At 38.9% G+C, this 27,190-nt stretch overlaps 1 protein-coding gene across 1 annotated transcript in view; it reads left to right on the top strand.

Annotated features, from left to right (window-relative positions):
• The window catches only part of TMEM117 (transmembrane protein 117), a 580,634-nt gene that overhangs the window by 4,973 nt on the left and 548,471 nt on the right, over nt 1–27,190 (top strand). The window contains exon 2 of the mRNA XM_030939932.1: nt 3,756–4,060. Within this exon, the coding sequence (XP_030795792.1) occupies nt 3,784–4,060 (277 nt within the window). The 5' untranslated portion in view covers nt 3,756–3,783. The remainder of the gene's footprint in view (nt 1–3,755; nt 4,061–27,190) is intronic.

Raw genomic sequence — 27,190 nt, 5'->3', positions numbered from 1 at the left:
TATGTGCCCTGTATAACATAGTCCATTTGAACAGCCTCAAGCCTGCATTTAAATTAACAGTAGATACACCAAATGATCTTACTGATTGTAAAGATGTTTTATGTGCACTACAGAGGTAAAAACAGCTTTGGTTCTCTGGATAATGTTGGGGTACCTAAGGAACTAGAAAGTAGGGCTGAGATGACTAGGCAAACATTTGCAGCCTGTGTACGAAGTCATGAAGTGAGGATAAGCAGAGGTTTAATTCAAATTATTATGTAAGAGTTTGAAATTTGGGACCCTCTAGAAGATATCACTTCAACTTCAGAATTAGGAGGCAAGAATAAATTTCAGCCAGCTTAAATGATCAATAATGGGGTCCTGTTTTGTTCTGCTAGTTGAAACTGTTAGTGGAAATACAGAATAAGCTGTAACCGTGATGGGAAATATCTTACTGGAAGAAACACTTCCAGCTTTGTGGTATATTAGAAAGATTAAGGGCTAGGTGTCGGTCTGGATTCAAACCCTGATGTTTCCACTTGCTATGTAAATTAAACAGGCAGCAACTGCTCTGAGCCTTTGTTTTCTTCCCTGTAATGTGGCAGTGATAATAGCATTCATGGCATTACTGTGGTAATTAAATAAAATCATGTACTAGTGCAGGATTATTGCTCAATGCTATAGTCCTCTTTCCCTAAATAATATAAATGCTGCAGAGAAACAGCTGTCTCTGAAATTTTTTGAATATTCTAGTTTAACTTGAGCATGTGGACATCACATAGCCCACGAAGCAAGATTCTCAAGTTAAAAACGAGAAAATAAGTATGTGCTAGCCTCCAAAATGCATGTATTTTAAAAAAGAATCAAGATTGTATGTATTGGAGTTGATCTGGCCGTCTGCAGGAAATGGTGATAAGGCCCTGGAGTCAGCCTCAGAGGCTCAGATCACAGCTCTTCTGAGAGGTGACTTTGGACCAGTTATAAAGTCCATGTGAGCCTCAATTTCCTCTCTGTAAAATGAAGTGATAGGAATGACAATAATGCTATTTCAGTAGTATTTCTAATTCCTACTGCCGTAATTGTGTGTGTTCACGATGGGAGGGGAGGTGGTGGTAGAATTCTTCACTGGCAAAAGCAGTGACAGCAACCTGTAATAACAGCTTCTTAAATAATACTCCTTTCTAGTTCTGATGGGCATATGGGAACTATTTCTTTTTTATGACTCACTGGTGACCAGTGATGAATTTTTCTTGTAGTGGTGGTCTTTGGACACTTCCAAAAGTGTTGTGTGAAATTGAGTTGAAAACCAACCTATTCTGGCATTCTTACACATTAAATATCATGAAAACGCATAAAAGTTCATTTTTGTTCTTCACTACTTGCTCTGCTGTCTTTGGTGTGAGAGTCACACGTTTAAGTTTCTGCTGCTATAGCAGGTGATGAGCCTCACATTGAAAAATACAAAAACAAAAACAAGACTCTTGAGATAGTCACCATTCCTAGGCGATCCAAGCTACAGCCCCTGGGGATAGATTTCAGAGTGTTCACAGAGATAACAAGGGACTTAAAATTGCTTAGAAGGCTTATGAATCCAAGGCACAGTGACTGTTTGCTTGGCTGAATTCTGTTGCCAATCCTTTCCCTGTTTATATTACTTTTGTAAAATAGTCATGACAAGTCCTCATTAACTAAGATTGTGGATTGAATTGGCATTCATGAGCCCAGAATATTGGATTGGGACTTGGGAGCCTTGGAGACTATCTCAGATCTTCCATTGACTTACTTCAGGCTTGTGGCATGGTCTTTATGATTTCAGTCATGTATAAAGTGAGAGTATTTATCAATGGATACTCCCCCCACCAAGTGTTCAGAGTTTATAAAGGATTCTTTCTCTCACACACACACACATGCCCACACACACACAATTTTTTTTTATGCATTAGAAGTAGATATTACAGAGTTATTATATTTGTGTCTGGAGGAGAACATGTCTCCAGAAGACGTTCAAGGGATGGCATCCCTGGGACTGGGACCTAGGCCTGTTCTCTAGGCAAGGAAAGTGCAAGGAGTTGATCTGGCTGTCTGCAGAGAATAGTGATCAGCACCTGGGGTCGGCCTCAGAGGCTCAGATCAGAGCTCTCCTGCTAGGTGACTTTGGGCAAGTCAGAAAATCTGTGTCAGCCCCAATTTCCACCCTGTAAAATGAAGTGGCAGGAATGATCATAACAGTATTTCAGGGGGTTGTTATGACAAAAATGACACAATGATACATACAGACATCCAGCACAGAGCCTGGCATGTAAACTGCTGTAGACTTTGTAAAGGACCCTCTTCTCCCTCTTCCCTTTCTGAATTCTAAACAAATTGGGAGAGAAGAAAAATGAATTGGCAGATGGCTGTCAAATTTTTGTCTGTATTATTTTTGATATCTAAGATTTAATCAGTGTTGTTGCTGAAAAACAGACACAGTTTAGTCTGAGAGCCAAATGGGCTCACGAACGCCAAACCCCAGAACTACATAGACATAATCATCCACTTATAAGCCCTGGTGGACCCAGACAGATCTCTTCATGTGGAAGTTACAGCTTGTGTTCTCTATGGGCAGGCTAGTTCCCAAATAGGGAAGAGGGAGGAGCTGAGCAAGACTTTGGAGGTGGGCCTGAACATTTTCATTTTAAGATAGCTATGTACTTCCAGTGCACATATTCAGGTTAGAACCCACTACTGTAGGCATATTACATATTTTGCAGTGCCCTGTGCCTTTGGATGTGCCGTAGCCACTGCCTAGAGTGGCTTGCCTTGTATCCGTCCCTTCTTCACTAGTAAAAAAAATTATGCTAATCCTCCAACCTTAAACGTGGGGATATCTTTTGTGAAATCTTCCTCTTCTCATTCAGCCAGTGCAAAGGATTGCCAGTCCTTTCTGTGGGCTACTACTCTGCTGTAGACTTAGCTATTTCATAGAACTTACTCTCTATTGAAATTATCTGATAACTAGACTGTGAACATTTTAATAAAAGTTTATTCATGTATATACATTTGTCAGTGTTTAGAAGAAGATCTGAAAGTAATTACACCAAATTCTTAAGCAGTCGTAACTCTGAGGAGAGGGATTTGGACAGAGGAGAGAATATTGTTTAACTTTCATTAATATATGCTCATTTTACCTCTATATTGTTTTGATTTTGTAATAATCAAAAACAGGAGGCCAAGTATGGTGGCTCACACCTGTAGTCCCAGCACTTTGGGAACTTTAGGTGGGCAGATCATTTGAGACCAGAAGTTCAAGACCAACATGGTGAAACCCTGTCTCTACAGAAAATACAAAAGTTAACCAGGTGTGGTGGCACATGCGTGTGGTCACAGCTACTGGAGAGGCTGAGGTGGGAGGATCACTTGAGCCCAGGAGATGGAGGCTGCAATGAGCTGTGGTTGTGCCACCTCTGCGTTTCCCCCTGGGAGGACCTCTACATGTCATCTTGGTCACCATCCCAATTTTGGACAGTGTTCTGCCCTCTCACATCCCCTTGTTTCTCCTTACTCTTCCATTGTTTTTCTTTCCCAAGTCTCCAAATGATCAGAGGTATGATTAGATGTTAGGGAAGGGGCAATATTTGCTTTCCTCATTCTCAGACTTGTCTTGGAGCCATAAGTAGGAACAGGTATAATCTTTTCCAAATACCTTTTTATGAAACTGTTATAAACCTGAACTGATAAAAAGAAGGAAGAGACTACTTGTTTTCCTGCTCTAACCCTATCTATCTTTTCTTACACAGGTAAAGTACGAACTGGGAGTTTTGAAGAATGGGTAAAGACTTTCGTTATTATTTCCAGCATCCCTGGTCTCGCATGATTGTGGCTTACTTGGTGATCTTCTTTAACTTCTTAATATTTGCGGAGGACCCAGTTTCTCATAGCCAAACAGAAGCCAATGTTATTGTTGTTGGAAACTGTTTTTCATTTGTTACAAATAAATACCCTAGAGGAGTTGGCTGGAGGATTTTGAAGGTGCTTCTATGGCTACTTGCCATTCTCACAGGACTAATAGCTGGCAAATTTCTGTTCCATCAGCGTTTGTTTGGTAAGTACCATGACCCATGAAATGTAATATTGCTCATTATTTAATTTATGTTTTCCAAGATACAACTTTACTGTTTCTAAATGCCAATGTAGGAGACATTTTAGTTTGTCCTCCTGCCTTAAAGTTGTTATGCGTGGTTGTAACTGGGTTCTTCAACTACTCTCGGTTAATGGTTTACTTTTCAACTACTCTCTGTTAATAGTTTACTTTTCCTACTGTCAAAGGAAAATTAGCATGAGGTAAAATTAGTACCAAACTTCATTTCAAAAAAGTAGCATTCGGGGAGGTGTGGTGGCTCACGCTGGTAATCCCACCAATTTGGGTGGCCGAGGTGGGCGGATCACTTGAGGTCAGAAGTTCGAGATCAGCCTGGGCAACATGGTGAAACCTCATCTCTACTCTAAAAATACAAAAATTAGCCCGGTGTGGTGGCGCATGTTTGTAATCCAAGCTACTTGAGAGGCTGAGGTAGGAGGATCGCTTGAACGTGGGAGGCGGAGGTTGCAGTGAGCCAAGATTGCACCACTGTGCTACAGCCTGGGTGACAGAGCGAGACTCCGTCTCAAAAAAAAAAAAAAAAAAAAAAAAAGCATTAGGAATAAAATGAATATATGCATATTCTTTTTTTTTTAAAAACTTGTTTAAAAATTTTAAATTTTTTAAAATTATACTTTTAAGTTCTAGGGTACAGGTGCACAATGTGCAAATTTGTTATATAGGTATACATGTGCCATGTTGGTTTGCTGCACCCATTAACTCAACATTTACATTAGGTATTTCTCCTAATGCTGTCCATCCCCCTGCCCCCAACCCCATGACAGGCCCTGGGGCGTGATGTTCCCCGCCACATGTCCGACTGTTCTCATTGTTCAGTTCCCACCTATGAGTGAGAACATGCGGTGTTTGGTTTTCTGTCCTTGTGTTAGTTTGCTCAGAATGATCATTTCCAGCTGCATCCATGTCCCTGTGAAGGACATGAACTCATCCTTTTTTATGACTGCATAATATTCCATGGTGATATATACGTAATCTTTTTTAGAGAAGATATGAACAAGAAAATAGCTTTTCCTCCCGTAAATAGTACCTAAGTGTGGCAGAGAGTTTATAAATCATAAAGAAAATGACTCCATATCACACTACATTTTTGTTAAATATATTTTACACATATTGTTCATTCAGGGAGTTGGAACTGTAAACTTTTACTCTCTTTTTTTTTTTTTTGAACATTGGCTTTAGGATGTTTATTTTTGAACCTATGCAACTAAAGAATAGTATATTAGTAAGGAATCTCTTGATAAAGAATAGTATATTAGTAAGGAATCTCTTGACAGAAGAAGAGACTAAATTGTTTAAGTTAAAAAGGTAACTTACTATAAGGATGTTAGGATATTTCAGAGACCAAAGATAGAATGAAGTGACAGGGACATTGGGACATTGGGATCAATGAAACCAAGGGCTTGAAATCTGTTAGGATGCTATTTGTCTCACTTTCTGTGTATTATCTGCTTTATTCTCCTTTTACACTGAAGGTGAATTTTTATTACCTAGAGAGACTGGGTTGACTTTCCTGGTCTCAAGTTTAAACTCTCAGTGAAGAGAGTGAAGTTGTCTCAGGGTGTGGTTCCCACCTCTGAACTAACCGATTTTTGCCTAGAGGTAGGTGATATTTATTCAGTAAATGTTCATCGCTTATAACATGCCAGACACAATTCTAGACAGTGAATCAAGCCGGTAAGGTCTTTGCCCTCATAAAAACTTAGTTCCTACAGGAGAGAGAAAGACTAAACAAATAAATGTATACTCTGTATGCAGTGGGGGAAAAGAAAGTAGTTTTGAATGCTGTACTTGGGTCAATTAGGAAGATAATTTAATGATAGAGCTTTGGACTTAGCAGTGATAAGATAAATAGGTGACTTACTGAAGGTATTTTTGGTCTAGAGGTTGGATTAGAAACCATGGCAATGTTTTAAGGAATAAATAAATATCCATACACACACATACACATAGTATTATATATATTTTTTTCTCCATTTATTCCTTAAACTATTGCCATCTGTTTCTATTATATAAATATATAAAATGCACATATTTTATATTTATTGTCTGTGTGCTTATATATATAAAATGCACACATATGTATAGATGCACATAGTTTCTAGACATTTGGTGAGAAACTAGAAGAAAGAAATGGAGAAGTGCTAAAAATGGAAGAAGGGCCAAGGGAACATTTTGTTGGTGGTGGGGCAGATAGTTTTATTTGGGGGATAAGATTAATTGACCTGTTTATATTTGTGGGAGAAGGAGCTAAAGTGGAGGTAAAAAGATATAGAAGAAAGACAGCATCTCTGAAGGTTTCTGTGGTCTCAGACTTAAGACACAGGTAGAAATGGTGGCTTGGAGAGGAAAAGAGGAGAGACCCTGGTTTCTCAAATATAGACATGAGTGAGATAAAGATTGGTACTCCATTAGGTATGTTTGAGGTAGAGGAACAGGAAGGTGAATATTCTTCTGTCTATTAAACCTGATAACCTGATATCTCTTTAATCTGATAACCTCTGTTTTACTATGAAAAAGAAGATCTGACGATAAAGATGGAGGGGCTTGATGATGCAGGCGGTTTAAGGAAGTGGTTAAGGTTTGGAACAGTGGGCTTAGGGAGTTGGGAAGTGTACTGACTCAGAACAAATGAAAGGGTTGCTGATTATCATGAGGGTTGTTAGCCACTATAAATTTGAATGATACCAGTCTGGATTGTTGAGCAGTGTTCTTTTTGAGAGTTCAGTCATCCAGAAGAGAATTTGAGCGTGATTCATCTGGGTGGAGACTGATCAGGCTTGCTGTATTGGAAACAAAGGATGAAAAATAAATGGAGAGTTACAGGAAAAGCATTATTCATTTGACTGATAGGGGATTGTGGGTGGACGTGGAAAACAGGTGAGGGAGATGATGGTCTGGTACTGGGGGAACCCGCCCCCAATATTTTAAAGTAGGTTCTTTCTGTTTTCCGTAAGTGTTGGCCTGCTGAGAAATAAAGAGAGACAGTATGAAAAGAGGAATTTTACAGTTGGGTGTGACATCACATATTGGTAGGACTGTGATGCCCACCTGAGTCTCAGACCAGCAAGTTTTTATTAAGGATTTCAAAAGGGGAGGGGGTGTAAGAACAGAGAGTAGGTACAAAGATCACGTGCTTCAAAGAATGAAAAGCAGAACCACTGATAAGGGCCTAACAAAGATCACATGGCAAAGGGCAAAAGCAGAACCACTGATAAAGGTCCAACAAAGGTCACAGGGCAAAGGGCAAAAACAGAACCACTGATAAGGGTCTATGTTCAGCAGTGCATTGTCTTGATAAACATCTTAACAGAAAACAGGGTTCGAGAGCAGAGAACCGTTCTGACCACAAATTTACCAGGGTTGAGTTTTCCCAACCCTAGTAAGCCTGAGGGTTCTGCCGGAAACCAGGGCTTATCTCAGTCCTTATTTCAACTGCACAAGACAGACATTCCCAGAGCGGCCATCTATAGACCTCCCCCCGGGAATGCATTATTTTCCCAGGGTATTAATATTAATATTTCTTGCTAGGAAAATAATTGAGCGATATGTTTCCTACTTGCACATCCATTTATAGGCTCTCTACAAGAAGAAAATATGGCTTTTTTTTGCCAACCCTGCAGGCAGTCAGACCTTATGGTTGTCTTCCCTTGTTCCATAAAAATCGCTATTATTCTGTTCTTTTTCAAGGTGCACTGATTTCATATTGTTTAAACACACATGTTTTACAATCAATTTGTGCAGTTAACACAATTATCACAGTGGTCCTGAGGTGACATACATCCTCAGCTTATGAAGATAACAGGATTAAGAGATTAAAGACAGGCATAAGAAATTATAAAAGTATTATTTGAGAAATGATAAATGTCCATATTAAGATGAAATCCTCACAATTTATGTTCCTCTGCCGTGGCTCCAGCCGGTTCCTCTGTTCAGGGTCCCTGACTTCCCGTAACAGTCTGGGAGGAGTGGGCAGGGGCCTGAAGATTTGGATGAGGCTCAACAGGTGAGATGGGAGTAAGAAAAAGGAAAGGATTGGTGGGTGTGGTCACATGACATGTTGTAACAGAAGTAAACCATTCTTCAGTAATGATTCCCAAGTAGGGTGTGGTCTTTAGAGAGTGAGTCCTAAAGTAGATTAGAGAGATGGGTCATTGACACAGAGAATATTTAGGAACTCAATGTTACATCATCTACCAAACATTAAACAAGCATCATGTCCTGCATAGTAATTATATGGATAGAAGAGGATAAGGGTGGATAGTGAATGGGAGTGGGTCATTTTCCAAAAATGGATAGAGAGTGCTGGGGAGACAAAACAATAGATACCTGTTACAAGCAATGGCTGGATGTGTTTGGATCCCATTCGAGAAAATTTTCTCAGCGGAGGAAGCTAAGGCAAATTTAGACCAAAATATCCAGTTTGGAGAAAAGTCATCTGCCTATATTGAAGATTGATTGAGAATCACACCATTAAGCTAATGGTGTGAATTATAAACAGGACATTTGGTTTTGTAATCACTACATTTTGTTAAATTATTATGTTGCAAACTTTTATCTCTTATACTAAAATCACATTTCAGTTATGGCTTACATTTTACTGGTGATATAAGTAATCAGCCCTGAAAAAGCACTTTCGGTTTCAAGTGGTTTATTGAGTACAAATTATTTTAAAATAATGGAAGTGAGTTCTATTTTTTTTTTTTTTTTTTACTTACAGTAGGAAAGATTATATGATGTACTCAGCTTGATTTCTTCTATTTGGCAATTTCCTTCTCCTTTTTCTCTTACTAAAAAACCTATGAAATTTTATGGAATATTAGAGAAGGAATCATAACCTTCTGTAAATGGTGAGGACTCTTGATTTAATTTCCTGATGAACTCCAAACTTGTCCCCTCTCATTCTCTGATCAAATTTCCTAATAAACTTTGAACTTGTCTTCTTCTTCTGTCTCTGCTCATGGCAATTGATTCTTCCTTACTTCATGAACTATTAATCATTTCCTCCAAATAGTTATCTGCTCCTCTTGTTCATTATGGATTTTGCTAGTGGAATTATTTTTTCCATATTGCTAAATGGCTTCTGTCACTGTTCTGTGGTAAGTAGGTCTTTGCAAACCTATCCCCAAAGACTGAGGGAGCTGAGAGCCTGAAGAAAGAGGCTGACATATCCATTTTCACAGGAAACAACATTTAATAGGGACTTATTAACAGAAGCCATATCTCGGTACCTGTGAGGTGATGTATCCTTGCCCTGTTATTCTCCAGACCCAGGGCTTATACACCACAGAGAATTTGCTTAAGGGAAGAATTCATGGTAAGTAAAAATCTTAGAGGCCTTCCCAGAACTAGGGTTGATCAGAAGTCAACATGATGGATTAGCATTTAAGATGGAGTTACTTTGACCTGCAGAACCACCAACAGAAGAAAATCTAAACTCCTTTGATTGATACTCGAAGCTATTTATGATCTACTCCTTCCTCACTCCAAACCTGATTTTTCACATTCCACATATTGCAGGGAAATATTTACTGGTTCTCAAACTTGCCATGTTATCTCATGTCCCAGTGTTTTTTGCCTATGTGCTCTCCCATGCCCATTATGCTCCTCTCTGCTTTGTCACTTTGGCTAGTTTTCCATTTTCCTTCAAATATCAGTTCAAGCATTATCTCCTCTGTGGCACTTTCTCTGACTCCCTCCTGTAAGACTTCAGTTGTCTTCTCTTCAGCTCCCACTTGTGACTACTTGTACCGAAGAGTCACAGCCGTGCAATGATATGGAAAAGAATTAAAAATTTAATGCAAACATAGATGTTCTTGTTGGCTTGGTATATGATAAATGTTTCTGCCCTGGTTCTCAAATAATTAGCATTTATTCATAGTTCATTTTTAAAAGGACATATTTAACAATTTGTACATGCAAGCTTCTGATAGGTGATGATGATGATGAGGATGATGTGTGTATGTTGGAAGGGGTGGGATTGCTAATGACAAGCACAGAAATTTTTGTTACAGAAATATTAGAATGGCTTACAAAAATGACCAGAATCATTTCTTGAGATCAACTCAACAGCTTCTTTTTTATATAATTCTCTAATAAAATGCCAAATACAAATATTATATAGAATGCCACTATCCCTTTCATTTAATCAACTTGTAAGTCTTCATTTATTTTGTTATAGGAAGTCTCTTCTTAGTAGATTCCAGAAGAACAATAAGTATTCCCAATTTAAGGGATGTGTGAGAGAGAGCGAATTATTCTGTGAGCACATGATTTAATATACTTCATTGGTTATAAATTTAATTTTTCTGTGAGACATAAATATTAGGTTTTTGAGACTCTTTAGGTAGTAACATAATTCAGAAGCAATTCTGAAATCAGAATTGATAAGTTTAGAATTTTTTTTTAGTTTAAAACAGAATCTTTAGGTATTATATGAGGATTTATAAAAGTTAGGTTCCATTGGAATGTCAGTTTATACTCTTCCAGTACCTCTCTCTTTCATTTGCTTGGATGATTCTAGTTTTTTTTTTTTAATGTGTTTTAATAATACATCCTAGCTTTTTGAGGGATTATACTTTAGAGATATCCATGAATAGAGACATCCAAAATTATTATGCTGACAATTAGGACCTATCTGCAAGGAGAATTTAATTTCTTGAGCTTATTCAAGAAATAATTTTTATTCCAAAAAGGAATTTAAATTATTTACAACATGTATGCATAATACAGTAGAAGTAGAAAATCAGGACCACAGAAAAGGCAGAATCAAATTTGTTTTGATTTCATGAATTTCAAAACCTTGCTTGGTTTTGAGCTTTCTCAGAGCTGGGCACAAGGGGAAACTACATCACTGTGGTCATCAGCAGTGATGAAAATTGTAAGCTCCACAGAGGTATTTTTCTTTGCACCAAGTTGTAGAACCTCCTTGTCATAAATTTTGGTAAAGCTTTTCTTTTGTCTTGTGCTTGGAGATGCTGAATGGTGAAGTGGCAAATGCAGAAATGGATTTCATATTCTTGTGTCTTAAAGCAAACGTTCATCAAAGTGTAGAGTATAACATTTAATCAGCTGGGCACGGTGGCTCACGCCTGTAATCCCAGCACTTTGGGAGGCCGAGATGGGTGGATCATGAGGTCAAGAGATCGAGACCATTCTGGCCAACATGGTGAAACTCTGTCTCTACTAAGAATACAAAAATTAGCTGGGCATGGTGGCGCACACCTGTAGTCCCAGCTACTTGGGAGGCTGACTGAGGCAGGAGAATCGCTTGAACCCAGGAGGCAGAGGTTGCAGTGAGCCGAGATTGTGCCATTGTACTCCAGCCTGGCACGGAGTAAGATTCCATCTCAAAAACAAACAAACAAAAAAATTTAATCGTGAAAGCAAGTCTGTGATGCTTTATTTCATGAAAACATTTCTATGAAGGGCAAAGTGATAAGGGTTCAAGTTACTTTGATTGAATAGCTCTATCTGAGGATGGATTTTAGAACATCAAGACTGTAATAATGTATTTCTCAGACAAACTGCTTTCCTGTTGTCTTCTCTCTTTTCCTTTTGTTTTCCAACATGTGCAGAGATCCTCTATTAGTTGCCATTTTCTTTTTAACACTGCCCTTTTAACACATTGTCGGATGACCTCCACCATAAGGAGCTGTCAGTCTCTCAAGAAGAATTATGTTCTTTGTATTCATTGAAGGTATTACTTAGTTGGAACTGGAGTGGTTGGAAGGCAGGCCACCTCAGAATGAGGTGGTAGGTGTAGCATCTGAAAACAATTCGAAGCCTGTTAATACTGCATAGTTCCTTTTCCAAACATGTATTTGCTTATATAGTTACTTGTAAAATTGTTTCATTAATATATGATTTCACAGCTATACCTGAAACTGGTGAGTGAGATGTTATGTTGATCTTGCTTACCTTTTAATCTTCAGTGCCTAAAACAATGCCTGGCACAGTAGTATTCAATACATTTGATTAAGTAAATTAATGTTTCTCCATCCTTTACATGTTGTCTTTGCCAGTGTTACCTTTTTTTTTTTTTTTTTTTAAAGTGTCTTACTCTGTTGCCAGGCTAGAGTCCAGTGGCGCGATCTTGGCTCACTGCAACCTCTGCTTCCCAGGTTCAAGCAGTTCTGCTGCCTCAGCCTCCCGAGTAGCTGGGATTACAGGTGCCTGCTACCATGCCCAGCTAGTTTTTGTATTTATATTAGAGATGGGGTATCACCATACTGGCCAGGATGGTTTCAATCTACTGCCCTCGTGATCTGCCCATCTTGGCCTCCCAAAGTGCTGGGATTACAGGCGTGAGCCACCACACCCGGCCCAGTATTGCCTTTTTATTGTAAGATATAGAAAGGTACTTATTTGTTCATACATAAAATATAAGACATGGTCTGTGATTTCAAGGAATTTAAAATCTGGTTAAAAAGACAAGATACATATGCATGAAAAATCAAATACTTTGATGATACAAGAAAATGTGTGTCGAGTATCAAATGAATAGTATGGATTGTGAGTGCTGTGGGAATTTAGGAGAGAGGATCATAGGGGGCCAGGACAGGGAAAGAAAGCTTTGTTGCCCATGTGGGACCTAAATTGAGTCTCAAGTGTGAGTGGGATTAAAATAGTCAGATATGATGAAAGGTATTCATTACCGATTTCAGATCCTGGGTAGATAGTGTGAGCGAAGATGGAGACAACTCAGCTGTTTTTTGGAGTTGGGGGAGAAGCTGAAGAATTCGTGCTTATTTTGACTGAGAACAATTTATGTTAGGAAAGAGGTATTGCAGTGAAAAGGTAGGTTGGGCCAAAATTCTTTGGTCTTTAAATGCCAGTCTTCTATCTTTAGAATTTATCTCTTCCATTACGGTCTTTAAGTCAAGGAAAATATTTGAACAATGTGTGAGATGGTGACAAGATTAATCTTGAAGCAGAATTTAAGGGGAATTGGAAAAGGAGAGATTCAGGGAGTAAAAAGGAAGTAAGAAGGTCTTTGGGGGCTGCCTGCAATAATTCTGGCTTAAGTTTGTTCAGACCAGTCTAAAATAAGGGGTGGATAAGGGGTGGAGCAAAGGCAAGCAGATGGGGGTATGTGAGGCCATGTGAAACTTCCACAAGTGATGGGATATGAGTAAGCAAGAGTGAGAATGAAATGAAAGGTAACTAGTAAGATTAGGCTGGGAGACTGGAGGAGTGATTATCCTACTGGGAAAAAAAAAAAAGTCCATAGGAGAATCCGGTTAGAGAAGATGATAATGAGTTAAGGAAGTGATGGCTGTAGGTCATGAGCACATAAGTGATGGCCCATTTACCTTGAACAGTTCACAGAACAGCAAAGGTGTGTGTTATTAAGATTAGTGCAGGCAGACTATTTATTTACTTATTTTTTCTGAACCTCACTCTGTCACCAGGCTGGAGTGCAGTGACATGATCTCAGCTCACTGTAACCCCCACCTCTCGGGTTCAAGTGATTCTCCTGCCTCAGCCTCCTGAGTAGTTGGGATTACAGGCGTGTGCCACCACACCTGGCTAATTTTTGTATTTTCGGTAGAGATGGGGTTTCACTATGTTGGCCAGGCTGGTCTCCACCTCCTGACCTCAGGTGATCCACCCGCCTCAGCATCCCAAAGTGTGGGATAACAGATGTGAGCCACCACTCTGGGCCCAGGCCTACCACTTCTTATCCAAAACCCTGAGGCCAGATGTGTTTCAGAATTTAGAGCATTTGCCTTTATTTAAGGTCACCCTGCTAAATACCCCATCATCAGACATAATAATATTTCTGTATATATGTATACATATTTACATTAAGTTGGATAAGTGAAGACCATAGACAGACTCAAGTAAGTTCAAGTTAGGTTTTGCTACTAAATGGATTCAGGTTTGGTCAGGTTTTGCGAATAAATCAGTTACAAAAATCAGAGTCTTTTGGATCTCAGGATTGTGGAAACTGAATTATGGACCTGTACTTGTCTATGATAAGCATTTCTTTTTTTCTTATTTTTTTTTGAGATGGAGTTTCACTCTTGTTGCCCAGGCTGGAGTGCAATGGCGTGATCTTGGCTCACTGCAACCTCCGCCTACCAGGTTCAAGTGATTCTCCTACCTCAGCCTCCTGATAAGCCTCCCTGGTATATGAAATATATACATCTTTGCTTACCCCACGATAACCAGCTGCATAAAAATCATGATTTTTTAAAATGCTGTAGTTAAAAAAATAGAATAATTTCATAACTAAATGGCTACAATAGATGAATACTTGCTGAAGATGTACTTTTCTTGTGTTTATATAATGCAAATCATTAAGGGGTTTGCTATTTTCTATGTACCTATGTCTGTTTTAGTTTGAAACAGGAAGTCTGGGGACAAAGCATTCTCAATATATCCAGAGATTTGAGAAGACAAATTCTAGTTTGTGTATTTCATTTTACTGTAACAAAAAGGATGTCTCCCATACAATACCAAGTAACTCAACAATATTTTGTCATAATGAATTTAATAAAGTGAAATGCCTATTTGTCTTCTATTTTCTTAGCTTTAAGCTTAGTTTGAATTTTTTTTGGTATGTTGAACTGCACATATGATTTTATCATTTCAAAATAGAAAAGATTCAAAGATTCTGAAAAGCATGGTCAGGGTAGTCATGGTGATACAGGAATATCAAAACATGAATAATTAGATATTTAGGAATAAAAAACTATTATTTTAATACAATGATATGGGTATGGTTTGACTTCCTTTGTGTTAATTTGAGATCGGAATAACTGAATAGTGTAAATAACCAACAAGTTATCATGGTCGTTGAGAGTATATTAAAACTGTATTTATGACTACTCAGGGCAAATGTCAACAACTGATTATTTTAAGAATTGTATTATCAGAGTGCTAAGGACTTTTTTGGGGAAATTATCTGAACAGACACTGTCTATATAGCCAAATGCCATTTAGAATATCTATAGCTTTAAGCTTTGCCCCCTCAAAATGTTATATTTGATACTCATGACAAATATTTAATGTTGTGTCACCATCTTCATTCTCAACCAGTCTGCAAGGAGTGCTGGAATAATACTTCTTCTAGGTGCTTGAATTGTCAACACCCAGACCTTTTTCACAGAGTAAGTAATTTTAGAGCCCAAAGTGACCAACAGAATTTAAATTAGAGTAAAATGTTATTTCAAAGTTTGGAGTGACCTTCTGGCGTAAGGAATTTAAAAAAGCAGTTCCTCATGTCTATCACTATGAAACAGTCCCTCATACCCCATCACAATCCTCCTCCTCCCTCTCCAAACCACTCCTGTCAACTATAAATTAGTTTGCATTGTCTAGAATTTTATATAAATGAAAACATAACAGCATATACTCTTTTTTGTCTGGTTTCTTTCATTCAGCATAATTTTGAAATTCATTCATGTTTTATGTATCAATACTTCATTCCTTTTTGTTTCTGACTGGTATTGTGTGAATATGTCAAAATTTGTTTACCCGTAATATCTGTTGATAGACATTTCTATTTTTATTCCAGTTTTTATATATTGCAAATAAAACTGCTATGAACACTCATGAAAAAAATAAAATAAAAAAGCAGTTCCTTAAAAAGACGTGAGATAGATTAGGAGAGGTAAATTGGAAAATTACTGATATTCGATGTTTTAAAAAATCCCCAGGAAGGCCCTTCTTCAGAGGGAGATTTGGTGTGTTTCAGCTACTGAACTTTGTAGCCCTTTTCAAAAAGCTAATCTTGTTACTTTATGTTCCTGTTATGTTCTCTCTCCTAGAGCAGTGAAGGAAGGTGAGGCTGGATGTCCCAAGTACATGGCCATTTCCTCCCACACCTGCTTATTAGATGCTTTCATTAGTTTGCAGTGCAGTCAGTTGCACATCCATTAGCGCTAAAGAGCAATGAGCTGCAGCTTTCAGTGTGATAGAATCATCTGGCTGCTCTAGTTCCCCTAGGACAGAGGATACAAACACTGTAAAAGGATACCTCAAGGACTTTTAGTTAGGTTAGAGCATTATAATTAAGCAATTACCAACCAGGGTAGCTTTCCTAGGTGCTTTTTTTCTTTTTTTCTTGTTCTTGATACAAATGAGTCATTCAGGGGCCAAGGGACTCTTTTCTTACCAGGTCCAATCATTGCCTCCATGTCCTTTTCTTATTTCCCACCTATGGGAGGTAATGGTAGAAGTTTCTCAGAAAGGGGGCTGTCACATGGAATTACAGAAGGCAGACTCATACACGGTGCAGAGGGAAACCATTTCACTATTAGTGAGATGTAACCAGCCAAGGTGGAATTTGACAGCTGGCTAAATAACATATGGTAAAATTGAAAATGAAAAGTGCTTGATTATTTGATTCATTTAAAACCATTTTGTTAGAGGTCTTAGTTTGCTTATTCTTCAAGTAATTGGGTAATCAGTCCTGGCTGGGTGAGTAGTGTGATTTGAGAGGATGCTGCCAGAATTTTCCCCTGATTTGTTTCCTTTTATCTTTTACTAGTTCCTACAACTAGAATCATTTCTTGAAGATATTTTCACTGGGTTTAAAATATTATGCTACTTGAGAGGTGTGATGAACTAACAAGGATGTTGACAGTCCCATCATTGAGAGATCTGTACCCAAAGGATAAATAAGTGGTGGCAGGTGGGAGGAAGTAGGCCAATGTGCTGACATGGTAACTATGTTGCTGTGCAGGGTTCTGGATAGAAGTGGGGTCAAAGAAAAGCTGTTAGAAGATTTAGGGATATGCAGAGGGTCAGACGGGAATAAGGGGCTTCTCCAAAGACAGGCTTTAGTTGTTTTACGGTAGTGACCTTGACACTGTATATCTGATTTTGAGTATCACAGGTGGTCCAAGCAGTCCTATTGTTTTTAATTTGTATTCCTATCTTGGCTATGACCCAGAGTTATTGTTGATGGGTAAATAGAAATGTACAGGGTTGATCTGCCTGCCTCCAAGGTCATAACAGTAGCCAGCAGTAAAATTAGAACATAAACTGGAGCCTCCTGATTCCCAGACAGGCGCCTTTTCAGGCATCCCAGATGGCGAATTGGCAGCTGGTGTGCCTTGTCTGCCTTAAGACCGGATTGTGCTAGGCCATTCCCTACAGTTTTGCTCTGCATTGCCTGTGTTCTGGATCTCTTTCTGGCACCGCCTCCTGCTTGACCAGCTCTCTCTTTTAGTTAAAGAAAGTCATTTAGTTGCCCCCATGAGAAGTTCTGTAGTTTTAGGACAAAGTCTATCATTGCTGTGGATCCCGGAGAAACTCAGTACAATGCTTCCTGTCCTTGTGGCCATCAGTAACCTAACATTCTTGGCTGTACTATACTTTTTCCCTTTAATTTCAGAGGAGTGAAATCCAGATATTCTTAGGCTACTCCATGCTTGTTATGATACTTTGTGTGTCCTTGAGGATGTGGCCATTGAAATGGACAGACTACCAGCAAATACACACGAACTTGAGAGAGAGAGTTGGAACTTACTCTTCAGTATTCCAGGGAAGAGTGCTTTTTATGTCCTTTCCAATTTATTCCTGTTTGAACTGTGCTGTTTTTCAACACCATCATTGACAGATGTGTTGAATATCTATCATTTGCAAGGGAAAGCACCAGGTGCCATGAGCCTGTGCCTTTTAGGCGGGAAAATTATCAAATATGATAATTGCCAACACTGCAGTGTGAGTGGGAGGGACAGTCTCTTTTGAAGAGGTCTAGAAGTCATACCCAAGATAAATAATCAAATAAAGCTTCCTAGTGAAATAGGAGTTTGTGGGAATCATAGAATCTCAGAGTGAATGGAATTGGTAAGAGCTTCCTTGTTATATTTTTAGCCAATCTTTGAGCACCTCTAACAATGGTGACTATCCCCAAAGAAGTCTCTGTTTGATCACTGTTTCTGCATTTCCTGTGTCTGAACCTGAGCTTTCCCATGCAACTCCATTGGAATTCTGTTGGAGGGAGGAGGGCCTTCTAAGCTGGAGAAATGGCAAACACAAAGTTGTGGGGAAGGAAAGGGCAAGATGGTTGCAGTGTAAAACATGAACAGGCCAGTGTTCCTGGATCAGTAAGTTTTGGGTAGACTGGCAGCAGGAAAGAGAAGCTTCAGTGCAAATTGTGGAGGTTCTGGAATTCCAGATTTGGGAGCTTAAAATTCATTCTGAAAACGATAGGAAACCATGGAGCATATCTCTCCTTTCTTGATTTGTAAATTTAAAAAGTTGTATAAACTTATTGTGGGAATAAAACAGAATATATGAAGTCAAAGAAGAAAAAGTTTTTGATCACAAGGATGACAAGATCAAAACAGTATTGTAGGAAAATGCATGTGGGCTTAGTTGGCCTTGAGGCAGGGAGGTATGCTGCAGTTGCTGGGATATACCTGACCTCAAGTGATCAAGGCTTGATTTAGAAATGGTGGCAATGAGAATGAAATGGAGGGGAGGAAGGAAGAGAATATGTGAGGAAGACTGATAGTGCAAATATACTTTTCTTCTAAATAACATCATTTTAAAGACTCCTGTTCCCTGAGTCCATTCCCATCATATACTGAACATAAGGCATAACAATCTATTTCTAAAATTGGCAACTTAAATTATCATTAGATCATCTTACTTTATTCTCCAAGTTTGCTGAAAGAAACAAATGTATGGTTCTGTTGGTTATTTGTGCCACTAGAAGAGACTTTAAGAAAAAGCAGATCTATGCTCACTGATATTAAGCTATGAAGGTGTTAATGTCATTGAGTTTCTTTTTATTATTATTATTATACTTTAAGTTCTGGGATACATGTGCAGAACTTGCAGTTTTGTTACATAGGTATACACGTGCCATGGTAGTTTGTTGCACCCATCAACCCATCAGCTACATTAGGTATTTCTCCTAATGCTACCCCTCCCCTAGCCCCCTCACCCCCCGACAGGTCCCAGTGTGTGAAGAATTTCTTTTTTGAAGCTTAGCACTTGTTGAATTTGTGGATCATGCTCATTAATTTGTCTTATTTGCAAAGTACAGGAGCCTTAATGATATAGGACTTGATTTTGTTCATTCAGTAAACACTTAGAATTTTCTAGGCCCTGGGGATCCGGCATTGAACCCAACAAGGTCCCTGCCGTGACTGAGCTTACAGTCTAGTAGGAAAAGATGGATAATAAACAAATCATTATATATTATATCAGAGGGCAATAAAAGCTGTGGTGAGTAATAAAGCAGGGAGAGTCTAGGGAGGGGCCCCGAGAATTCCCGGAATTCCCTCTCTAATGAGATGACCTGAAGAAGGTGAAGAAACAACCTAGGTAGCTTTCTCGGGGAGGACATCCCAAGAAGAGGGCAGGGCAGCTCTGAAAGCCCCAAAGTGTGGTGTGTTGAGAGTGTTTGGTGAACAAGGTGGCAAGGAGGTCAGTGGCTGGAGCAGAGGGAACAGAAAAGAGACTAGGAGGAGAAGTGGAGGGAGGCGGGACAGCCGGTCATAGGGTCCCTTTGTAACAAGTCTTCCCTCCTTAAGTAAAAGGGAGATGCCAATAAACACATAAATCTGTATAGCTTTATTTAGTTTGTAAATTAAATATGGTGTATTTAAAGTTGGTGTTTTAGTGACGCCCTTGAACTCATTGTCTTAGTTTATTCTGAGAGAATGCAGGATCCGTGATTTTTATTCTGGCAGTTCCTTTACTCTTCTCAGCTCCCCATTATGGCGCCTTTATGGGGCTGTCCACCTCACTTCCCTCCCTGCAGTGGAACTTAGAAGTGAGGGAAGATGGTTTTTAGGAAGGCTGAGTTACTTAATAATTTTTAAGAGAGATTCTTCTCTGTGCCTGTTCCCCATCCCTGTCAGTGGTGGAGGCAGTGCTAACTTTGTAATAGTATTTTCAGCAGTGGAGGTGGGGAGTGTGGTCCTGGAGGCAGCCATGTGGGGAAGTCACAGTTGATTGTCTTTAAAGTTCTGACTCTCAGATCCCCCCCATAGAGGAAGAAAAGCGTCTTTCTTTCTCTAGAGATGAATAGATGTTCTGTCCATGTGGGGGAGGGGGTGTAGAGATGGAGGTTCACAGACCTCTCAGATTCTTTCCCTGTTACAACCCCAGCCATGAGTCTGCTAGTTCAGGCACATGAAAATGACCCTATCCATTTATTTCTGGGTTGCTCCCTTGCTTCTATTCAGAGCTTAAATAGATTACTGAACTCTGTGCTGTCCACTGAGTTTTGTAAACACAAGTGCTTAACAATCTATGTTTAAAAGAGGACAGAGAATTTGCTTAACAGCTGAATTCTAGATGACAGATCAAATTGAATATGAAAGAAGAATATTTTTACTCTTCTTCAGTCACAATGAGGGGAGGAAGATCTTTAGATACAATAGTTTGAGCAAGTCTGGACATATTTTAGCTTTAGGTATGCAAGAAAGGGTAATAAAAGAGACGTTATACATTCATTCCAGAGATATTATGTGGAAGGATTGATTCTATGCACTAGGGATACAGTGACGAATAATAATAACAAAACACTTGAGATTTTTATTCTTATACGTTATGTATTCTGGTGGGGGAAAAATATACAAATGTGGTCAGTCATTCCTGCAATTCATCAGATCTTTTTGTCTCAGTCTCATCATGTCTGACACGTGGTGAGGTTGTAATTGTGATTAGTTATGGCTGGTTAGGTCAGAGCAGGGGTGATGTGTGGCATTTCTGAACTAGAGCATTTGATTGCACATGCAAGACCCTCCAGCTTCTTTTTCTCTTCCTTGGCTATCAGCAGTTTTCCAGATAGTTGCTGCACTGTCTGCCTGAGTTTGCCAGAGTGAAGGCAATGTGGAGTAGGGCCCTTAACTGATCCTCAGTGGACATGTAGTATGAGAAGGAAATAAACTTTGTTTTTCCTTTTTTTTTTTTTGAGATGGAGTCTTGCTCTGTTGCCCAGGCTGGAGTGCAGTGGTGTGATCTCGGCTCACTGCAAGCTCTGCCTCCGGGGTTCACACCATTCTTCTGCCTCAGCCACCAGAGTAGCTGGGACTAAAGGTGCCCACCACCATGCCCGGCTAATTTTTTGCATTTTTAGTAGAGACAGGGTTTCACCATGTTAGCCAGGATGGTCTTGATCTCCTGACCTCGTGATCCGCCCACCTTGGCCTCCCAAAGTGCTGTGATTACAGGTGTGAGCCACCGCGCCTGGAAAATAAACTTTTATTATTTGAAGCCACTGAGATTTTAGAGTTGGCATAACTCCAAGCATGGCATAACCTAACTTCTCCTGAGTGCCTGGCTGGGAGAAATTAAGAAGTCCTGACTGATATAAAAATTTAAAAAGTAACATTTTAGAAAAGGAAGTACTTCTAGCTAGTGATATAGTCTATAAACAAAACAAAACAAAACAAAACAGGGAGCTGTGACAGAAAATGCCTGGGATGGAGTGCAGAGGATACGCTAAATAGAGTGGTCAGGTTAGCTGCCTCGGAGGAGGTTATATTGAAACTAAGACCTGAATGATGAGAAAGGAGCTAGCCAAGTGAAAATCTGGAAGAAGTGCATTCAAACTGAAGGAGTAGCATATGTAGAATCTGAGTGGTAAAAACATTTGGTACATTTAAAAAACGTCTGGGAGGCCGAGGCAGGAGAATTGCTTGAACCTGGGAGGCGGAGGTTGCAGTGAGCTGAGATTGGGCACTGCAGTGAGCTGAGATTGCACACTGCACTCCAGCCTGGGCGACAGTGCGAGACTCTGTCTCAAAGAAAAAACAAACAGAAAAACCAAGAAAAACAAAAAACATCGGCCAGGCGCAGTGGCTCACACCTGTAATTCTAGCACTTTGGAAGGCTGAGACAGGCTGATTGCCTGTGGTGAAACCCTGTCTCTACTAAAATACAAAAAATCAGCTGGGCATGGTGGCGGGTGCCTGTAATCCCAGCTACTCAGGAGGCTGAGACACGAGAATTGCTTGAACCCAGGAAGCAGAGGTTTCAGTGAGCCGAGATTGTGCCTCTGCACTCCAGCCTGGGCAACAAAGTGAAACTCTGTCTCAACAACAACAACAACAACAACAACAACAACAACAACAACAACCAAACAAACAAACAAAACCTCCAAGGAAGTTAGTGGAGCCTAAAGAGTAAGGAAGGAGGAGGTAGGAGTTTAGTGATGTTAGACTTGGTAGATCATGGTATTTCATTTTAAGAATAAGCCATCATAGAGTTTTGAGCAGAACACTGATATATGATCCAGTTTAGGTTTTTAGAGTGACCCTTTAGGTTGCTTTGAAAAGATTAGACCATTACTCATGGGGGCATCTCTGACTCTCGAAGCAAGCCACAATTCTCTTGATTTGGGGACTCAGAGCATGGAGTTCAGGGCTGACAAAACAGCTGGAAAGTAATAGAGCAAATCCTAGAAAGGGCAGACCCACAGAGGGAAGCCCGAAATTTTGTGTATAAACTCTCCTTTAATTCTTAACTGGCCCGGAACTGTTCACACTGGAGGGAATTTTTAAGAAGCCCAGCAAAAGCAATGGCTGAGAGGTGGGAAGGGTTGAACAGAAATTTTAGTGCTGTCTACTGCAGTTAAGACAAAGTTTGGGGTTTGAGTCATACCACGTTAGAAGGATTGGTAAAGTCATGGGCATTGAAACCCCAGAAGGGTGCCCCTTAGAAATAAATAATACATCCTTGGGCTACAGGAGTTGCCTCAGGACTGTGGACAAAAACTAATGTAAATTTGGCCAGGTACAGTGGCTCAGACCTGTAATCCCAGCACTTTGGGAGGCCAAGGCGGGCGGATCACTTGAGGTCAGGAGTTTGAGACCAGCCTGGCCAGCATGATGAAACCCCATCTCTACTAAAAATACAAAAATTAGCTGGACGTGGTAGTGCATGTCTGTAATCCCAGCTACTGGAGGGGCTGAGGCAGGAGAGATGCTTGAACCTGGGAGGTGGAGGTTGCAGTGAGCTGAGATCGTGCCACTGCACTCCAGCCTGGGTGACAGAAAGAGACTCCATCTCAAAAAAGAGAAAAAAAAAAAACACAACTAATATAGGCTCATACATACCAAGTATCAAATCAGGCCTTCACAAGTTCAAAGTGATTAGCTGGTAGTTTTACATTTAATTTAAAGTGATTAACCAAATCAAGCCTTCACCAGTTTGAAGTGATTAGCCAATAATTAATAGTAAAATTAATACTCTTAGAGGAAGATAATAAAACAACAATGTATCATCCATAAAGTCCAGTTTAATATTGAAGTTTATTATACATACAAAAAACCAGGACAGTGCGACCCGTAGTCCAGAGAAAAAGTAGCTAATAGAAGCAAGCACTTAGATGATCCAGAAGCTGGCATTAGCAAAGACTTTATAACAGTGTTCATACTTTGTTCATGGGCAAGGACATAGAAAACCACCAACAGTTTCATAGTCAAACTGCTGAAATAAAAGATAAAGAGAAAATTTTGAAAGCAGTCAGAACTAAAGTCACATTTCACATAAGGGAATGATGATATGAAGGATGGTTAATTTCTTATCACAAACAAGGGAGGCCAGAAGATATCTTGAAAGTACTGTAAGAAATAAAAATTTCAACCTAAAATTCTATATCCAGCCAACATATACTTACAAAATGAAGGTAAAATAAAGACACTTTCAGGCAGGAGGATTGCTTGAACCAAGGACTTGGAGACCAGCCTCGGAAACATAGTGAGACCTAATCTCTACAAAAAAAAAAAAAAAAAAAAAAAAAGATTGTGAAAAGTGGTGCAAACCTGTAGTTCCAGCTACTTGGGAGGTTGAGGCGGGAAGATCACCAGAGCTTGGGAGATGGAGGATGCAGTGAGTTGTGATTCCATCACTGCACTCCAGCCTGGGTGACAGAGCAAGATCCTGTCTCTTAAAAAACAAAAATAAATAAAAGACACTTTTCAAACAAATCAACAAGACAGTTATCTATAGCAGACCTGTTCTATAAGAAATGCTAAAGAAAGTTCTTCAGGCTGCAGATAAATGAAACCGTATAGAAATATCAAATATACAGGAAAGAATGCAGAGCACTAGAAATCATAAATATAGGGTTCAATTAGACTGTTTTTTCCTTAATTTCTTTAAAAGACAAGAATGTTTAGGCTGGGCATGGTGGCTCACGCCTGTAATCCCAACACTTTGGGAGGCTGAGGCGGGTGGATCACCTGAGGTCGGGAGGTTGAGACCAGCCTGACCAACATGGAGAAACACCGTCTCTACTAAAAAGACAAAATTAGCCGGGTGTAGTGGCGCATACCTGTAATGCCAGCTAGGGGAGGCTGAGGCAGGACAATCACTTTAATCCAGGACGCAGAGGTTGCGGTGAGCCAGATTGCGCCATTGCACTCCAGCCAGCGCAACAAGAGCAAAAACTCCATCGCAAGAAAAAAAAAAAAAAAAAAAGACAACAGTGTTTAAAAGGAAAATTGTAATATTGTATATCATGATTTTGTAACATATGATACTATAAAATATATGACAATAATGACAGATTGGAGGCAAATGGAATTACACTTTAGCAAGATTCTTGTATTTTGTATGAAGTGGCACAATATTAGCACTAATTAAACTGTGGTAAGTTAAAAAGGCATGTTTCAATCTTTAGAACAATCAGTGAAAGATATAAAGAGAATACATAAGAAACCTAAATAGGATGTAAATTATTATACTAATAAAATAATATTATGCCAAAAGAAGGCAGGAAAAGAGCAGAGGAAGAGTATACAGATGGGACAGGGATAAATAGCGAAGTGGTAGACCTAAATCCAACTGTATCTATAATTTTTTATGCAGAAAAATTAAACATTCCAATTAAAAGGCAGAGATTGTCAGACTGAATTAAAAAAGTTTGATCCAAGTATATAGTGTTTATAAATGATGTATTTTAAATATAGCAGTACAGAGCAGTTGAAAGCAACAGAATGGAAAATGAATACATCCTGTAAACATTTAGCAAAAGAAAACTCGTGTGAATATGTTAATATCAGACAAAGTAACCAAAAAGATGTTTTAAAATAATGAAAGGGTCAATTCATCTGTACAATAAAACAATCATTTACGTATCTGGAGAATCAAAATATCGGATACTAAAACTAACAGAGAGCAAAAGGCATTATCATAGTTAGATAATTTATTGTCCTCTTACTAATTGACGGAATTAAATTAGCTATACAGAAAAATCAGTAAGAATATAGACAATTCTAGCACAAGCATCTTGAGCTGATATTCACAGAACATTACTCCAGAAAAAAATACACATTTTTTTAAGTGCAATGGAATATTAATCAAGATAGAGCATATATTGATCCATAATAAAAATTTTCAAAAGATAAAATAATACAAAGTGTGTTCTCTGACCACAAAGGAATTAAATTAGAAATAAAGATCAAATACACACACATACAGACACACACATACAGACACACACAGACACACGCACACAGACACACACACACACACACTCTGTCTGCTGTCTCTCTTTCTGTCTCTCCACCCCTCTCCCCGCCAATTCTCTTTCTCTCTCCAAATATTTAAAAATTTAAAAACACACTTCAGGCCACTTGTGGTGGCTCATGCCTGTAATCCTAGCACTTTGGGAGGCCGAGGCGGGCGGATTGCCTGAGCGCAGAAGTTCGAGACCAGCCTGGGCAACATGGTGAAACCCTGTCTCTACTAAAATACAAAAAAAAAAAAAAAAAAAAAAAAAAAGAGCCAGGCATGGCAGTGTATGCCTGTAGTCTCAGCTACTCAGGAGGCTGAGGCAGAATTGCTTGAACCTGGGAGGCGGGGGTTACAGTAAGCCGAGATGCTGCCACTGCACTCCAGCCTGGCGACAGAATGAGACAGCATCTCAAAACAAACACCCTTCCCCCCACCCCCCAAAAAAAACACACTTCAAAATGCCTATGGATCAAAGAAGAATTTAGAAGATAAATTTTAAAATATTTCTAACTGAATGATGATGAAGTTATATAAAAATTTATGGGATATAACAAAACAGTGCTTGGGGTAAATTTATATTTCAAATGCTTATATTAGAAAAGAAAAAAGTTGCAAATCATTGCTCTGTTTTTATTGTCAAGGGTTGGGAAAAGAACAGATTGAATCAAAAGTAAGTAGGAAGAAGGAAATAAATTTAAGAGCAGAAATTAAAAAGGAAAAGGAAAAAGAAACAATAGAGAAAATTAATAAATCCACCTGTTGATTATTTGATAACATTAATAAGACTAGAAATCTCTAGAAATACTGGTTAAGAAGCAAAGAGAGAGCACAAACTACCAGTATCAAGAATTAAAGATGGAATTTTGTTACAGATCTAAAGAGATGAAAAGTATAGGGAATGCCAATTTGTGCCAATAAATTCTAAAAAATCCACTAAAGAAATATAATAGAAAAAAAATTCTTGATAGGAATAACTTAGCAAAACTGACATAAGAAGAAATAATCCACATAGCTATATATATATTTATATAAGAAATTGAGTTCATTATCAAAAACCCCTTTAGAAAGAGATTTCTTGGCATAAATGATTCCATTTTTTTCGTGCTCTTGGGGACTTGTAGCTGCCATCCTTCTCTAGGCAGAAGGAAGAGTCAAGGCTTCACTTATTTATTTACTTTATTTAATTCTATTGTAGCATTTTTGATGTGCCAGCTACTGTTCTGAGCACTTTATAAATAATAACTTACCTGTCAGAGATGTGATTCATAGTAAGGACATGAAGAGATAAAGGAAAATTTTGGTTATGTTTATTTTCTACAACATATGCAAATAATGTATACTTAACAGAATTGTTTTCTGCCCACAGGTGACAGAAACTTGTGGGCAAATGGGAATATGAGTTCAAATGTGTACTCTGATGTCAGGATCGATCAGTCAGTGGCTTACTCTCATTTTCTGTCTGTATGCAGAATAGAAGACAATTGTTAAAACCTGGAATATGAGGCCAAACTGTAATGCTTTCTGTTCCCTGTTCTTGCTGCATCATTTTCTGCCTTTCAAGCTCATGCTCTTTCCTTGGATCCTGACCTTTTTTTTTTTTTAATTTGTTGTTTCCAACTTTTTATTTTGAGTTCAGGG

Source organism: Rhinopithecus roxellana, chromosome 10, assembly GCF_007565055.1.
Source record: "Rhinopithecus roxellana isolate Shanxi Qingling chromosome 10, ASM756505v1, whole genome shotgun sequence".
Classification (NCBI taxonomy): Eukaryota; Metazoa; Chordata; class Mammalia; order Primates; family Cercopithecidae; genus Rhinopithecus; species Rhinopithecus roxellana.
The sequence above is the reverse complement of the archived record's forward strand: the minus strand, read 5'-3'. Positions and strand labels throughout refer to the sequence as shown.